At 41.5% G+C, this 13,354-nt stretch overlaps 1 protein-coding gene across 9 annotated transcripts in view; it reads right to left on the reverse strand.

The window, feature by feature from the left end:
- Positions 1 to 13,354, reverse strand: part of tns1a (tensin 1a) — a 123,467-nt gene continuing 110,113 nt past the window's right edge. For 3 of the 9 annotated variants that reach the window (XM_024288948.2, XM_024288955.2, XM_036215916.1), the window contains 17 exons: positions 10,603 to 12,276; positions 10,191 to 10,271; positions 9,812 to 9,975; positions 9,293 to 9,419; positions 7,179 to 7,253; positions 6,557 to 6,583; positions 6,343 to 6,424; positions 4,743 to 5,287; positions 4,577 to 4,663; positions 4,359 to 4,487; positions 4,178 to 4,273; positions 3,945 to 4,094; positions 3,171 to 3,197; positions 2,176 to 2,344; positions 1,845 to 1,913; positions 1,730 to 1,759; positions 1 to 569 (listed from right to left, as the gene is read on the reverse strand). In XM_024288948.2, coding sequence (XP_024144716.1) covers positions 440 to 569; positions 1,730 to 1,759; positions 1,845 to 1,913; positions 2,176 to 2,344; positions 3,171 to 3,197; positions 3,945 to 4,094; positions 4,178 to 4,273; positions 4,359 to 4,487; positions 4,577 to 4,663; positions 4,743 to 5,287; positions 6,343 to 6,424; positions 6,557 to 6,583; positions 7,179 to 7,253; positions 9,293 to 9,419; positions 9,812 to 9,975; positions 10,191 to 10,271; positions 10,603 to 12,276 — 3,662 coding nt within the window. In that variant the 3' untranslated portion in view covers positions 1 to 439. The remainder of the gene's footprint in view (positions 570 to 1,729; positions 1,760 to 1,844; positions 1,914 to 2,175; positions 2,345 to 3,170; positions 3,198 to 3,944; positions 4,095 to 4,177; positions 4,274 to 4,358; positions 4,488 to 4,576; positions 4,664 to 4,742; positions 5,288 to 6,342; positions 6,425 to 6,556; positions 6,584 to 7,178; positions 7,254 to 9,292; positions 9,420 to 9,811; positions 9,976 to 10,190; positions 10,272 to 10,602; positions 12,277 to 13,354) is intronic. The other 6 variants (XM_024288950.2, XM_024288952.2, XM_036215914.1 and 3 more) reach the window with 6 other exon arrangements.

Genomic DNA, 13,354 nt, shown 5'->3' on the forward strand with positions numbered 1-13,354 from the left:
CGATTCTTCTTTTAAAAAGAGGAAATAATAAATGGCTTAAAAGCTACATCATTCTTGCACTTGTATTGCAGCAACCTTTGGTAAATTAATAAGAATTAAGGGGAAAAAAAAGCATCAAAACATGTGAGTCCATACATGTTCCCCGCTTGAACTTAGCCTCGCTCCTCGTGTCAATAAATCAACTCCCTGCAAGCGCCTCCGTGGTCGTCACGGCTCCACATCACACGTCCTCTAGCTCCAGTCTGGATCCACACCGAAGCCTTCGAATTCCGAAAAAGACAAACCAGGCAAGGCAGAGAGGAAAAACAGAAGGAGAAACCAACCGAGACGACGAACAAAAAAAAACAACCAAAAACCAGGACACGATCAAGTCCCGGAGAAAAGAAATTGACACCGAAGTCAACGAGGATTGCCAAACCGCCACCTCTGTAGGGCTTTTTCACCGATTCATAGTCTTCGAGACAAAGCTGACGATGGCTGAGGCGGGCTGATCTGGGTCCAGCTCCGCAAACAGGTGGCTGGCATTGTCTGTTGTGCTTCCTTGTTTTCTTGCGACAAATCCAAAAAGCCTAAAAAGCAAAGCAAATTGAATAGTTGGCATCTGCTAAAAGGCAGCAAGATTTTTATCGAAAACAAGCTGCGTTCACACCAAATCCTTCTGTTTAGAAATTCGCCTAAAAATGTGCTTGTAAACTCTCACCGTGTGTGGGAGGAGCTACTGTCCGAAGTTTTCCTTATCAATACATGGAGGCATAGATTGTATATCTGTATATCTAACTCAATCAATCCAGAGAAGATATAGATGTTGAGAGGTTTTGTTATTTTAAAAAAGCTCTAACCCTTGTGCTCTCTTATGGGGTCCAGATGACCCCACCCTAATATTGGTGTTATCCCTCTCATGACAAAGGTTGGACAGGATTTAATGTCTGCCACAGACACTACTGAAGACAAAAAAATAATTGAAGGAAAAAAAAAAATTCAGCGCGCTGTCTTGTGGGGTCCAGATGACCCCACTTCCAATGTAAACATGCCTAGAATAACACAAGGGCTAAACAAGTATCGGTAATTACGATATCTGGGTTCATGAGATCATTTAGAGACTCTTCCAGTATGATGAGGTTCGGGTTAGGGTTAGGTAACCCTAAGTTCAAAGACATTGCTCCGGCCTTCCTCCAGCTTGTTGTCCTTTTTGGCTCTTTTGAAACTACCATGTGCATGCAGTCTCTTCAGTCGGTCCTAGGTCATCACTACCATGCAAGATGTCTCCGACCCAGAGCCCAACCGCCAAAGACTCTGACTTTCACGCTCAGCTTAAAGTTCCACAATATCTTCTCGATTAAATCTTTAAATCCCACTTTCAAGATTTCTCCTTATTGAAATGATGGATGCTTTCAGCGGTACTTCCATATCTTTATGAACCAGTGTGACGACTTGCTGTCACGCATTAGTCCGAGGAGGGGAAAAAAAATGCATTTTTATGATTGTGTTGATACAAATAAGGACAAATATCTCCTCCATTTTGGTTTTAGACTCTACCCGGTAAGTTTATGTATTTGTACTGCCGCGGAATGGCCACATATCAAAATTTTCGCTGAAACACATTGTAGCCTATATGCTTAAATTCCACCACGGGTCCTCAGATCACATCCGTAGATGGATCTAACATTAAGATTGGCCTCGTGAATCCCGTTCGGTGTGAACACAGCTTTTCGGTATCTATTTAACTTACTTCACTGAACCACCTCCTTCTTTGCCCCATCTGGAGGTATAACAAGGAAAGAATTAGTTTGCTTTTTAGGAAAAACTTAACATTTTGAATCATATGATAGAAAATGGGTTCTTACTTTCTATTCTGGGGGTCCATGTCACAGTAAGTTATTGTACTGACAGGATAATGTCGTCTAAAGAAAATTCTGCCAATAAGAAAACAACAACGAATTTGTACACATTTAAAAAAAAAAATCCAAATCTTTGAGACATCAGAAACTTCTGATCAATACTTTTATTTCCATAAAAAAATGTCATAGCACAATGAGATGACACAAATTTATTCAATTTTCTACAGTCCAAACCAAATTTGTCAGTTTGAGCTAAGGTCAGACGCATAAAGAACACGAAATTTCTTTAGGGTAAAACAAGCTGTTTTCAAGCTAGTAGTCAAGTTTGTAAACTCACTTCCTCTGACTGTCGGTGAGCGTGATGCCTTGCGTCGTCACTTTAAAGTGGACAGTAGTAGCAGCGGGGAGGGGGTTGGTTGCCAAGGTCTGACTGATGGCCTTGGCGATGGCCTGGGGCCCCGTGAGAGATTCCATGTCCACAGAGTTGATGTAGAGAACGTTGCAGGCTGGGAACGGACGATGCAAACGTTAAATGGGAATAGCGCTGAAAGTTTTGCAAGTGAGCAAACAACATACTTAAAGCTACACATTGAGGGACACTTTGACTGGATTTTATACCATGGGTGAATACTCAATTCTGATTGGCTGCAGGGTGTCCATTTAAAAAGTAATAATGGACACCTAAAAAATAAGTTTTGGTCAAATACCCTGAATGTACCGTAGGTAAAAGGAACAGTAACTTGGACCATGTTTTAGTAAATAATGAATAACTAATTAATTAAATATATTGGTTATTTATTGATACACAACTAATGATCAGATGGGAAGGTGATATTTCTTGCAATAAACGGGACCTAGGAAGCTTCTTGTGGACTTTGCTTCATTATTTAGGCTAAAACAAGTCATAAGAGATGCACTTTACATCCAAAATGAGGCTTTGGATCACTTATTGTGACGTTTAGCTTGTATGTCACTTTCCCTTGCTGGTTAGCTCTAATGGACCAGCCACAGCACAGCGAAAGGAAGGTTTTGTAGCCATTACCATGACAAAATGACAAAAAACAATACTAATAATTTAATTTGATATTTTATTCTTATTCCCGTGGTATAAACAGGATAATGCCCTTTGTGATTTCCATTATCAGAAATTAATAGAGTTTGCAGGAGAACTGTTCTCCGCCTCCATATCGTCAATTAATTCCTGATAATAGACACCTCATCACGCATTATCCCTTATATAATTTACATGCATTTTAATGTTTTTCAACTTCATAGTTATGAAGACATCAATGACTTAAAGTAAGAGCAGTGTGGGTGCTAGCAAGTACTTACCATGTGATTCCTCAGGAACCTTTTGAACTGTAAAATAAAGGTAAGAAAGTATAAGATCAAGGGAAAAAAAGTAACTAAAGAACATTGTTGAGTTTTACACGTTTAGAATTTCCCTTTGGATGTTTACTAGACTAGCTAACATGCTAACAAACACTACTTTGGATTTGTTAGGAAACCTTTTTGAACTGTAAAATAACGGTAAGAAAGTACAAGACCAAGAGAAAAAACATTACCAAAAGAAAATTATTGTCTTTTACTAGACTAGCTAGCATGCTAACAAACACTACTTTAATTCCTATGTCTTGCTAGAACGCGTTCACGTCAGTTCCTGTCTTTTTAGGATTTCACAGATTAGAAAAGATTTGAAAAGTAGACATGGCCTCAGCTTTCATTTATACTACACAGATCCTGTTTGAATTTCTAGCTAAAATTGAGCTAACACTTAGCTAATGTTAGGGTTAGAAGGAAGGCATTCTGGCACTACCCTCCATTAAAGGGCAGGGTTAGAGACAAATCTATGAGTGTCATTTTTCACCTTTGACTCCCATCAGTTTTAAAGGTAGTCAATGTCTCACAAGATTGTTTGACATGCTTTCTTTGGGTCAACTGAAATCAAAATGATAGCAGTTTGAGAAGCTTACCATGCCAGAACCTTTGTGTAAGAATCAAACAACCCTGTTTTTGAATGCTGTTGCAAATCAAGTGTACCATTGTGTAATGAAAGAAAATGCTCAAAACTTCACTTAACAAAATGTAACTTCTAGTAAACCTTACCTGTTCCTTGTTTGAGAAGTTCAACAACTGGATCAGTGGGTGTGGCAAGTTCTAGCGCTTCTTCGTTGGGGTCTTTGGTAGGGATCATGAGCTTACAGGGCAGAGCCAGTGGGGTCATTGAGTGTTGGTACACAAGAGCAGAAAGACATCCTACAGACACAAGAGAGTACATTTTGTAAAAAAAAAAAATGATCAATCTACAGTCTACAGAAACAAGGGCTATCTAAACTCACCAAAGTAGGGCTCGTTGGGACAACCCTTCAGGCGGACACCTTTGGGACTCGTCTCAATTAAGAAGTGCCTCACCAGTTCGTTTGTCAAATCCCCAACTGGAGTACAAACATAAACAACTTCAACCCTTATGTAAAAGATATAGATGGAACACTAGGAAGCTGGAGTGGGCAGAAGTTTTACCCTTCTTGTTCTGCTGGATTGTCGGTGGGGGGCAGGCCACCTTCATCGCCAGACCGTAGGCTCCACGGAAAGAATGGCTGTCTCTAATGATGAATGCCCCAGGTTCCCTGTCCTTCAATAGATTGATGGCTGAGGAGAACATAGAAATGCAAAAAAATAAGCAAGGAAAAAAAAGGAATATTTCTGACTGCAGAAAGGAGAAAAAGATCCCCAAGTACCTTGCTCTCTAGAGATGTCTGGCTTGTACCAGAACTTGGAAGTATCCTGCACAAATTTTACATTCATCTTGATGTCAGGATACACATCTGCTTGGACAAAGCAAGATAAAATATTAGTTTTCAGCTTTATCAGGAGTTCTAGCAGGACATATCGATTGGATCTCACCATAGATAGACTTGGAGGCATCTGGGAGTGTGCTGGTCAGGTTGGGTGTGCTGCCCCCGCTGGCAGGGGTTAGGTTTTTGTTGTCCGTCCTCTCGGCGTCCCCGCTGGACATGTGCCTCTTTTCCGGGAGCTGGGGTGAGACGGGGAAGGTGGGCGTGGGAGGTGGTTGGGCACTTCCCTGACGGGAGGCGGCGCCCATCTCATCTGGTGTGCTGCGTCCACTCCCCATTGTGCGACGTCCCATCATGGGGCTTTGAGGGACGCCACCTCCTGCTGTTTTGAGGTTTCGGCCAATCAAGGGGCTGGAAGGTTTGCCGGCCGGGGAGGGGTGTCTGGCCAACGACGGGCTTGCTTGACCTAGACGTCTCTGCAGGGCGGGGCTTGGGGGGGTATTTGTAGCCACGGTGCGGTGGAGGGTGTTGGGACTGCCGGGGACAGTGTGGACACCCATGATGTTGACCTGGGAACCCTCGGGGGAGGCTGGTCTGTTGGTGTACATGGAGGACGGGCTGTTTAGAACCTCATCTGAAGAATCAGTCCGCCTGCTGAAAACACAACAACACATTAATTCCCTCTCAAAATTTATTGGAACCGATTTTAACAAATTCTAGATTTATGTATATTTTTCTCCCTTTTTAAGGCATTTTTTGTCAGGGTTTATTGTGTTTGACCCAAAGACAATATATGCTTATATTGTATATATTGTATAAACACAATATATACTGCACTTATATTGTGTTTAGGGCCAAATTTTTGTCAAAATTGACCCTTTTTCATACTTAAATACGGGTCAATCTGACCCGAACACAATAAACCTTTATATCGTGTTCGGGTCATATTGACCCATTTTGAAGTGAGATGATGGGTCAATATGACCCGAACACAATAAAACCTCTGTACTTTGTTCAGGTCCAAATTGACCCATTTTTAAACTTAAAACAGGTCAATTTTGCCCAAAACCACTATTGTGATCAGATGAAAATTGACCCATTGTGACACTTGAATACGGGTCAATTTGACCCAAACGCAATAAACTTTTTATTGTGTTCAGGTCAAAATTTACCAGTTTTTACACTTGACAACATGTCAGTCTGACCCAATACAATATTGTGCTTGGGTCAAAATTGACCCTCTGTCACACTTGAAAATGGGTCAATTTGACCCAAACACAATAAACCCATATATTATATTGAGGTCCAAATTGACCCATTTTCGAACTTAAAAACGGGTCAATGTGACCCAAAACCACTATTATGATCAAGTCAAAATCGACCCATTGTGACACTTTAAAACGTGTCAATTTGACCCAAACACAATAAACCCTTGTATTGTGTTGTGTTCTAGTCAAAATTGACCTATCGTCACATTTGAAAACGGGTCAACTTAATCCATACACAATAAACCTAATTATTGTGTTCAGATTAAAATTAACCCATTCTCACAAATGGGTCAATTTTGACCTGAACACAATAAAATGATTAAATATTTTTGGCTTTTTATGGTAAAACTCTAGTTATCCATAATCAAATCAACTAAAGTCCTTTATTTTTACTTTTTTTTTCTCAAAAGCGCAAAGAAATTTGGAATTTGGAAAACGTACCCATCTGTGGTGTGGAGAGGACTGCTGGAGGAGAGGGGAGCACTGAAAGGCTGTTGCCTCAAGTCCACAAAACCACGATTATCTGGGAAGTACAAGATCCAGGCAAACATAAACTCACTTCTTTAAGTAAAAAAAAAAAAAACTGTTCAACAGACGTCAATCTAACACTTAGTGGATGCAAAGCTGACATATTCGGTCACAAAAATGCTCCTACCTTGATGTCCATCATTAGAATCAGAATCTGACAGCACAAAATAGACAGAAAGCAAAAGGAGAAAAAAATAACAGTGTTGGAAGATAGGGGGCGGCAGAGGACAAGAAAATAACTCCGTTCTGCAGAGTCAGCTGCAGAGCTGGCATAATGCAGTGATATTAGGGGATCTGATTAGAGGCGAGCCTCCATTTACAAACTCCTATAATGCTCTCAGAAGCTCTTTTTTTCCATCTTAATGTTATGGAAATATCATCAAAATGTGAATGAACTGCATGTGTTAAACATTTTTTTCCAGTTTTGCCAATATATTTGTAAAGTGCATGTAAAAAAAACAAGGATACCCAAATTCAAAGTGTTTAAGTACAAAGTAATACAATTTAGGTGTTAAACTGTAAGGTTATAAAACAACCACAGATTTTATTGGGTGGAACTTTTAACCAGAATTGAAAGAGATTTATATAAGACTCCATAAAAATGTTGATATTTCTTGGTAAATTATTTTCCAATTATTGGTCACTGGACCCCTTTGGTTCCTATGACATTATGCTGGTCTGATGATGTCAAATCTCTTGTTCACAATCACGCCACATCCCAGCATTACAGAAATACAAAGAATGCTTACCTGATCCACCTTGTTGATGAGGCTTCAGTCCTAATGCAGACAAAGGAGTCTTAGTCAGACCCGGAGTAGAGCGAGCTAAGAAAAAAAGTCATAATTAATGGGGAAAACAGTTATTTAGAATTGGGATATGAGAAAACAGCAAAGCTTAAATCACGGGAGACAAGCACAAGCAATAAAATGCATGACTAAAAAATGTACCATACTTGAAACGTTTGCTATTGCAGGACTATGAAATGGCTTTATTATTAACACTATTTATGAGTCACATGCTGAACATGCAGATGTATGAAAGTTGACCAAAACCAAAGTTATTGTTTGGCACCATGCTACATTCCTCAAAATAAATTTACCTTGCACAAAATGTCTTGCTTGTATCGTGATTCATAGTGAACTCACAGCCACATTATTGTATATATATTAAAGCCTTAGTCACAACTGGCCTTTGAGGTGGTTATGTATGGGAAAACCTGTATTGGGGGGACGCAGGGGGCCCTCACTAAATCACAAGCTCATAGACCAATTGGTGAAAAAAAAAGTTCAGCGTGGCGTCAAGTGGGTTCCAGATGACCCCAGTCCCAACGTTAACATATCTAGGATGGCACAAGGGCTAAAGCACTGTCTATGACCCACCACAGTTCCATAGAACCCAAAAAGTAACTGTACGGCAAACTTCCATACGGGTATGTAACTAAGGCTTAGAGAAAAAAACGTAACTTTGGAAATAACCTGAATGAACTCTGCTGAAAAGCCAAGCAAGGATGAAATGTAGAGATTCAGGACTGACTGCAGCAAGAGGGGTAAGCACTGTCTACAAACGCTGATACCCTACTAAATGTAAAAATTAATTAGTATTTCTGTTTAAACCATAAAAATATATATAATTGAATTTTTTTTAAAATTCTGACCATTTTAAAATTTGAAACATATATTCAACACATTCTCACTCCCAACTTGTCACATATTGACATTTGGTTAAGGAGCCTTCTGAGTCAAAAATTGATGTTTTGGGTTTCCCCAAATTGTCGTTTTTTGAAGTGCTGGCTAATCCCAATAAATCATAGGTCCCCAACCTCTTGGCTGCGAACCCTAACCCAGTATTGGTACCCTAACCCGCTACCAGTTTGTGTCCGGTACCGTGTCCGATGGCGAGTTAGGGTACCAGTATTAGACATGTCCCAAGGACCAGTCCGTTTCTAGTACCACATCCAGTATGGTGTCCCAGGGTTGCAGACCTTTGATTTTATGAACAGTCAGCATGTCAAAAAACGAGTTGGAGACACCCAAAATGTCCAAAGCTAACGCGGAGCAGTCCTTAACCAGACGCCAATATGTGATGACTTAGGAATGAGAATATGTTGAAACATTTGATACACACATTCTGAGGCCCCTATCTCATTGACATGATCTACATTTTTCATCAAAACCCATTGTATATAAACTTGGTCCATGCTGTCTGCCCTGCAGTGCATCATTATTTCACTAGGGGCAGTAGAGGGGCCTTTTCTGCTCATTCAAAATGTCTGCTCCCATGATCACTTTTGGCGGGAAAAAGTTGGGCTAATTTTCTAAACTTTATGGTAAGAATAGCTTATCTATTGTAATCCGCGTTTTTAAATGACTACTTGCTGTGTTGAAAAATGCTAAATATATTGATAATTTATTCCTTAAAATGCATTTAGACAATGTTGGATCAAATGTTTTCCACTTTTTTCCTTATGTTAATAGCTTTGCATCTTAAACTAGCATTGTCGTGAACAAAAAATGTACTAAATCAACCAACGTGTCATAATTGACAGTATTTATATCTAATTTAAAAAAAATATATATATTTTTGTAAATTTCATCAAAGAGTTTAATAAAACATTTTAATAAAAACATTAGAATTTTCTATCCATTCTTTGATTCAGTGGGCTTTACAAACCTAATTGGTTATCAATTTTCAAATCTAACAAACATCTTTTTTTGACAAATGCATATTTATTTATTACTTCTAGTACTAATTTGATTTCAGGTATGTCAGTTACAGTCTATATTTTGTATTAAAATCGTCATAGAAGGTAATGACTTTACAGCATTTCAATAGTACCCCATGTCTGCAGTGAGTGTGAACCTACACACGTTGAAGTAAGGGCTCTGTGGCGACACGGGCAACATCTCACCACCGCCCCCAAAAGTAGGGCTGTTGGCGAATCGCCCCGCCTCATCGTCCTCAAACGCCTCGCGATAGCTGTGCATGGGACCCTGCAGAAAAAAAGGGAATTACAATACCATCCAAATATTCTATATTTATCAGAAATATTCTACGTTTGATATATAAGAAAGAAATTTGTTGGCTATAATTTTACAATTAGCTATAATTCAATTGGCTTTTCAGTTCCAATAGTAGTTATTATGGATAGAATACAATTTATTTTGGGGGATGTAACTACTGCCGGTAAATAGCGATGTTATTTATTTATTTATTTTTTTGTTGCTATGTTATTTTTTTTAATTTTATGAAAAAAATCAAATGGCAAACCTTTACATCGTATCATTTTACAACATACTACAAACATGTAAAAATTGACCTGATGGTCATAACAATTTAGTATACGTGGGAGATGAAAGGCCAAAAATGCTTAAAGTCTTTTCACCTCTCTTGGTCTTCCTCCGGGATTAAGAGCCAGATTGTTGGCAAAGTCTGGTGAATGCGTCGCTGACATATTGTCATGGCTGCTCTGATACTGGCCCTCACTGGTGGTCCGGCGTCTACCGGTCTCCTGCGTCACCTCTGGGGTCATCCCTCTAGAGCGAACACCTGAAAGTGTCCAAAGTATTCTGTATTTTCCAGGATTTTACTGGTGCATAAAACCACAACCCTAATACTCAAGGTGGGATAGTAAGTGAGGTTGGAAGAGAAGGATTGGGTTGTAGGGAAATGGCTAAACACATAAAAAAAATGGTTAAAAGTTATGAAGAAAAAAAAGAGACTTAAAGAATGCAGGAAAAAAATAAACTAAAAATATAACAAACCAGAGAAGGAATAGGAGCGGTGACGGTCACATTGTTGAGGTGTCATGCTTTCGCTGATGCCTCGAATGCGAGCGTTGTACTCTGTTTTCCAGGCAGGGTAGGTCAGATGGTGAAAGGAAGGCGGCAGGTGAAGGCGGCAGGTGAAGGAGAGGGGTAAAAGAGGTGCAGAGTGGGGAGAAATGGCAGGAAGTGATTGCCATAGCCACAGTTTTAATATGAGAACTATGAGAACACAAATGAATTGAATGGAAGTGTCTTGTCGGTGAATGATACAAATGAACCCAAACAGGACACGGAGGCTGAAGCCTCTGAAAGTTTGGTTGTCCTTACTCTCATTTCCACCCATTAGCTCTGCCCTACTTTATTTATAGAGTTCATTTCACTTTAAAACAGCAATTGGTCAAAGCCTTACCAGCTATGCGGTGAGCGACAAGGCCTTCCAAGTTTAGTGTTTCCTCTTCTGTGTCTTGTTCTTTGGGCAAGGGTGTAGAAGAAGAGTCCTTTGGCTGAGGGGTAAGGGCAGGTAGCGGGGAAGAAGAGGTGCTGTACCCTGGGTATGGGGATGACCCTTTCAGATCCGGGGAGTGTGAAACAATGCTGCCCGCATATGAATTGGTTGGTGGATGCTGGTGGAAGTTGGACGACAAAACATTGGGGTGGCTGTGAGGGGATTGGTGTGTTTGGAGGTAGGGCTCAGGAGTGTGCGTTGGAGTGGTAGTTTGCTGTTGGTAGCCGGCGTTTGACCTCTGTGGAGGCGAGTGCACCAACGAGTCCATAACTGCACTCTGGTTCGTCACTGCGGACACTCTTCCAGTGCTTCGTGGAGGTTGGTGATAGGCGTTGTTGACTGACCCGGCGTTCTTGTAGCCGTGAATAGCCGACTCTGCTTGGTAAGAGGGTCTGGCTAACGTTTGAGAAAAGGGAACTTGGGAGGAGTTGATGATGTTCTCCCCAGGCGGTGCACTGTGAGACTTGGACAGGTGGGAGTTGATCGGGTCCAGGTCGAGCATCAGCATGTTTAGGGCCTCAATGGACTGCTCGATGTCACGCTGAGAAGCTGATGTGGGGAAGTGGGGCAAGCTGTGGGTGGATTGAAGAGGAGGACCAAATGGATCATCTGGAAGACTATGTTGGTGCCAGGCACTGAGACCCCGTTGAACAGCTTCCCGGCTACTGGTGCTCCTCTCTGGAGCCCTGGGCATCAGTTTAGGGTTGGTCTCAGGACTGCCGGCAGCTGGATTTCCGAATGACTGTGAACGGTACATCCCAACCCCATTTTGGTAGTTGTATTCCCCCTGTGGCGATGATGAGTCCAGCGACCTTTCTTGCATGGTCGTAGGGGTTCGTACTCCATGCACAGGCATCTCTTTCAGCTTCTCTCCGGTAACGTTTCTCTCAAGATATGGACCGTCGTTCTGTCCACTGACTGGAGTCTGGGATTGGTAGTAGAGATCCCCGGGAGTTGCTTGTCCTTCTAGGGACGATAGCGTACCCAAGCTATCCACACTGTTACCTTCCTGGCTATTAGGGAGCTCGTCATCAAGGATATCTGTCTCGCGCTCTTCTGTTGAGGGTGCACCAACTAGCCTGTTGTGGCCCCCGTTGACGTGCACCTGAGCAGGAACAAGGTGCCTGACTCCCCCACCTGGACTGGTGGAAGTAGACAGGTACGCTTGCCTCTGACTAGGTGCCTCGAGACCGCTCAGAAGCTGATCGAGCTCTCGTTTTTCCTGTGGGCTCAGCGTTTGGTGGGCGGTCACCGGGGTGTTGTGGCTCACGGCACTCTGCAGAGAATGGTTGTGCTCATCCGTACGGTCGGTCTTGATGGATGCGGTGGAGTTGCCCGAGTCGCTGCTCACAGAAAGGGTGTGGTCAACGGCAGGAAGAGAGGTGTGGGCCGTCACAGGAAGGGTGTGCTCGGCTGTTTGCAAGGGATGGTTGGTCTGTTGCAAGGAGTTCTCCGCATTTGTCAAGGGGTTTTCACAGACTGGAAGTCCGTTGACGGTGACAACTCCCTCGAGGGAGTCTTTTTTGCGAACCCTGGCATATAAACTTCCATCAAGTGGACCCTGGGTATGAGCAACATCTGAAATTCACAGAGAGAGATGAAAATGATTAAAGTCTTCCTTATTTATTGGGTAAACTTTTATTAAACTGACTCTGGCATCCCAACTTCTTTTTTGGGGTTAGTGCCCAACTCTATTAATAGTCACGACACGTTTCATCAGATGCTTCTGAGTCATGTGACCAACTCTAAACAACCATATGGAAATCTCGACTGCAGCTCCACTTTGCATCTCATTTTATAGCAACACAACAAAAAAAGTGTCGCACCACTGTTGTCTTTCCTTATGCAAGACGCTTTTGCAAGGTGATACGGAGCATATACTCGTCCGTGGCTGGCTCTCGTTGTGTGTGGGATGTTCCAAATTGAGCGACCCTCGGGGACAGATGGCGAATCGCTCGGACCGCAGCTATTTAAAAACCCATGTCAACAACAACTCCCAGGCACACAAGCAACAAGAATGAGAGGGGACGGCGAGGAAGGAGCTGTAAACACAGCTTGTTCCTGTGGTCGTTCTAAACGTTGACACATTATGAGAGTACAACTTTGGGTTTAGAGTTACACTCTCGAGTGACTGAATGCTGCAGTTTAAGCAGAAATGGATGGTTTTAACCGTGACAGGTCTGGTTAAGCTGAAAGCTTTGTGGCAAAAACGGTTCATTGATGGTAATCAGGAACAAAACAAAGACAAACAGATGTTTTTATCTAAAAATGTTGAAAGAAAACTCTGCAAACTCCAACATCAAAGTATCAAACTTGCTGGGAAGTGGTGTTATTTTAGACTATGACTCCTGCTTTTATTTTGAAGCCTCTTTAAGGTCATTAGGGAGATCCTTTAATTACGTCTCATCTCCTTCTAACCCCCTTTGGATCTAAAAATGTGTTTTTTCTTTACCTAGTTTTATTTCAATCAATCAACAGGATTTCAGTTAATTTTATTGGTCTTAATTACCACCATCCATTGTGGGTTTTGAACTTTAAAAATCAACAGTTTAACACATAAAAGCTGATTATTTTTAAGAGTTTAATGGCAAAAGTGTATCTTTTTTGCTCTAGGGACTATTTATCCAGATGCTGGTTAAAAAAAAAAAAAATTAAG

Source organism: Oryzias melastigma, linkage group LG2 (genome assembly GCF_002922805.2).
Source record: "Oryzias melastigma strain HK-1 linkage group LG2, ASM292280v2, whole genome shotgun sequence".
NCBI lineage: Eukaryota > Metazoa > Chordata > Actinopteri > Beloniformes > Adrianichthyidae > Oryzias > Oryzias melastigma.